Source organism: Acanthisitta chloris, unplaced genomic scaffold (genome assembly GCF_000695815.1).
Source record: "Acanthisitta chloris isolate BGI_N310 unplaced genomic scaffold, ASM69581v1 scaffold13866, whole genome shotgun sequence".
NCBI classification, from domain to species: Eukaryota; Metazoa; Chordata; class Aves; order Passeriformes; family Acanthisittidae; genus Acanthisitta; species Acanthisitta chloris.
The window spans coordinates 1-2753 of record NW_008677707.1 but is presented as its reverse complement, the minus strand read 5'-3'; the positions used below and the strand labels follow the sequence as shown (position 1 = coordinate 2753).

The window sequence follows — 2753 nt, the reverse complement described above, 5'->3', positions numbered from 1 at the left end:
TTTTACATTGGAATAACGAGGCTCCTTTAAGATAGTGCCTATTCTCAAATGCAACACTACAAGCCGTAAAGCAAAGTACAATCTGTACAGTGTCACAAGACACAGCCAGCAGAAATTTCTGAAAGGTTATTGATATCATTCAAGGATGAAAACATTGTTTTTCTCTTCTGTGGGACGAGGAAGGTTAGTTTTGCTAGTTTTAGCAATTTTAGTATGGGTGAAATTTTACAGCATTGGAAAAGGTCTCCTTGCAATTAAAGCACATTAATCAGCTATTGATGCTATGTTTCTTTTCTCCCACAGTGTTCTCTGCTGACGAGCCCCTCCAGAAGGTGCAGCCATGTCGACAGACGCCGAAGCGGCCATCTTTGGGGAGGCTGCCCCTTACCTCCGAAAATCGGAAAAGGAGAGAATTGAGGCCCAGAACAAACCTTTTGATGCCAAGTCATCTGTCTTCGTGGTACATCCCAAAGAATCCTTTGTGAAAGGGAAAATTGAGAGTAAGGATGCAGGGAAGGTCACTGTCAAGACTGAAGGGGGAGAGGTGAGTAAATGCAAGACTTACAAACAAAATTTCATGCCCATTCTGGCCCTTAGCTGACGTGCATATACTTTCCTTTCCTCTTACAGACCATGACCGTGAAGGAAGATCAAATCTACTCCATGAACCCTCCCAAGTACGACAAGATCGAGGACATGGCCATGATGACCCACCTCCACGAACCCGCTGTGCTGTACAACCTCAAAGAGCGTTACGCAGCCTGGATGATCTACGTGAGTGCCAGCAGCAGCTTCCCTTGGGCAGCTGCAGGAACTGCTCTGCCAGGCTCAGGGCAAGCCAACGTGCTGTCTCCCTTCCCCACAGACCTACTCGGGTCTCTTCTGCGTCACTGTCAACCCCGAAGAGGGGCTGCCGGTGTACAACCCCGAGGTGGTGTTGGCCTACCGAGGCAAGAAGCGCCAGGAGGCTCCTCCACACATCTTCTCCATCTCTGACAATGCCTATCAGTTCATGCTGACTGGTGAGTTGCTTGGTTTTCTTTAATGTTGCTTGGCTATGGACACTTGCAGAGGCTAAAAAAAAAAGTCCTTTCACTGCAAAATAATTCAGTTTAATGGTGCTGTGAGGGTGGAAATCCCCTCATCGATGGAAATGATGAATTCTTTCCCTTGATTGAGGAGGATTGGGTTAGAGACTATTCAGTCAAACCTGACATCCACAAGTCAATGATTGAGGAGGATTGGGTTAGAGACTATTTAGTCAAACCTGACATCCACAAGTCCATAGGCCCTGATGGGACGAATCTGTGAGTGCTAAGAGAACTGGTGAACATCTTTGCTTGGCCCCTCTCGTTCGTCTTTGAGTGGTCAGGAGAGGTGAATGAGGAATGAAAGAAAGAAAATGTTGTAATGGTTTTCACAAAGTGCAAGAAGAAGGACCCAAGGAACTACACACCTGTCATCCTCACCTTAATCCCTGGAAAGGTGTTGGAAGAGCTCATCCTGGAGTCCATCTCTAAGCATGCTGAATACAAGAAGATGATCAGTAGTCAGCATGGATTAACCAAACAGAAATCATGCTTAACTGACCTGATTCCCTACTACAATGGGACATTAAAACTGACTGGATTACCTTCTACAATGGGACAACTACCTGGAGAGATGAGGAGAGAGCAGTGGATGTTGTCTACCTGGACTTCAGCAAGGTTTTTGACACTCTCTCCCATGATATCTTCATAGGCAAGCTCAGGAAGTGTGGGCAGGACAAGTGGATGGTGAGGTGCATTGAGTTCTGTCTGAATGGCTGGTCTCAGAGGGTTTTGGTCATGGCTCAGAGTCTAGTTGGAAGTCTGTCACTAGTGGTATCCCCCAAAGGTCAATACTGGACCCAGTATTGTTTAACTCGTTCATCAACCACTTGGCTGAATGGGTCGATGCCTTCTCAGCAAACTCACTGAGAACACAAAGCTGGGAGGAATGGCCAATAGCCCAGAGGGCTGTGCAGCCCTGCAGAAGAGCCTCGACATGTTATATAGATGGACAAAGAGGACCTGTCTGAAATTCAACACAGGAGAGTGCAGGTCCTGCACCAGGTTTATGAAAGGATTTAGCTGCCTACTGCTAGCACATCTACCGAAAGTCACAGGAATATTTTCATCAAGGGTATTCATGACACACATTAATAATCTGCTTTTTCCACAGATCGGGAGAACCAGTCCATCCTGATCACGTACGTACAGCCCTGCTCGGGTCCCTGTGGGGCTGCCCAGTGCCAGGGATCCTCCTGCCTCACCACACACTCTCTGCCTCTCTCTGCTTTGACAGTGGAGAATCCGGTGCCGGGAAGACTGTGAACACCAAACGTGTCATCCAGTACTTTGCAACAATTGCAGCCAGTGGGGACAAGAAGAAGGAGCAGCAGCCAACAGGCAAGATACAGGTGAGCCAGGAAGAACAGAGTCAACACTTGGCATGTCATTGTCCTGTCAGCTAAAAAGTCACTGAATAATTCTTGCCCTGCAGGGAACGCTTGAGGATCAAATCATCAGCGCCAACCCACTGCTGGAGGCCTTTGGGAATGCCAAGACTGTGAGGAATGACAACTCCTCACGCTTTGTAAGTTGTTGCTTTGGACAAAATCTCTCCCTCTCATTACAAGACAAGTGATGCCCGAGTAGTTCTCCATGTAAAGGAGGCATCAAAGCAACCCACCCAGGCTGAAATGATGCTGCTTCTCCTTAACAGGGCAAATT

At 47.5% G+C, this 2753-nt stretch overlaps 1 protein-coding gene across 1 annotated transcript; it reads left to right on the top strand.

Moving 5' to 3' along the window:
- Positions 1-340: 340 nt before the first annotated feature.
- On the top strand, positions 341-2667 carry LOC103804035 (myosin-3-like). The gene is made up of 6 exons (XM_009076622.1): positions 341-544; positions 631-774; positions 866-1022; positions 2203-2230; positions 2326-2440; positions 2524-2667. Exons 1-6 carry the CDS (start codon positions 341-343, stop codon positions 2665-2667), a joined length of 792 nt encoding a protein of 263 aa, XP_009074870.1.
- The last annotated feature ends 86 nt before the right edge of the window (positions 2668-2753 follow it).

What these genes read in the sequence shown, in the direction of transcription:
- LOC103804035 (XM_009076622.1), top strand. Translation starts at nt 341, where the DNA reads ATGTCGACAGACGCCGAAGCGGCCATCTTTGGGGAGGCTGCCCCTTAC. An exon ending in ACGCAGCCTGGATGATCTAC is followed by an intron (nt 775 to 865) that starts GTGAGTGCCAGC and finishes CCTTCCCCACAG; the next exon opens with ACCTACTCGGGTCTCTTCTG. An exon ending in AACCAGTCCATCCTGATCAC is followed by an intron (nt 2,231 to 2,325) that starts GTACGTACAGCC and finishes CTGCTTTGACAG; the next exon opens with TGGAGAATCCGGTGCCGGGA.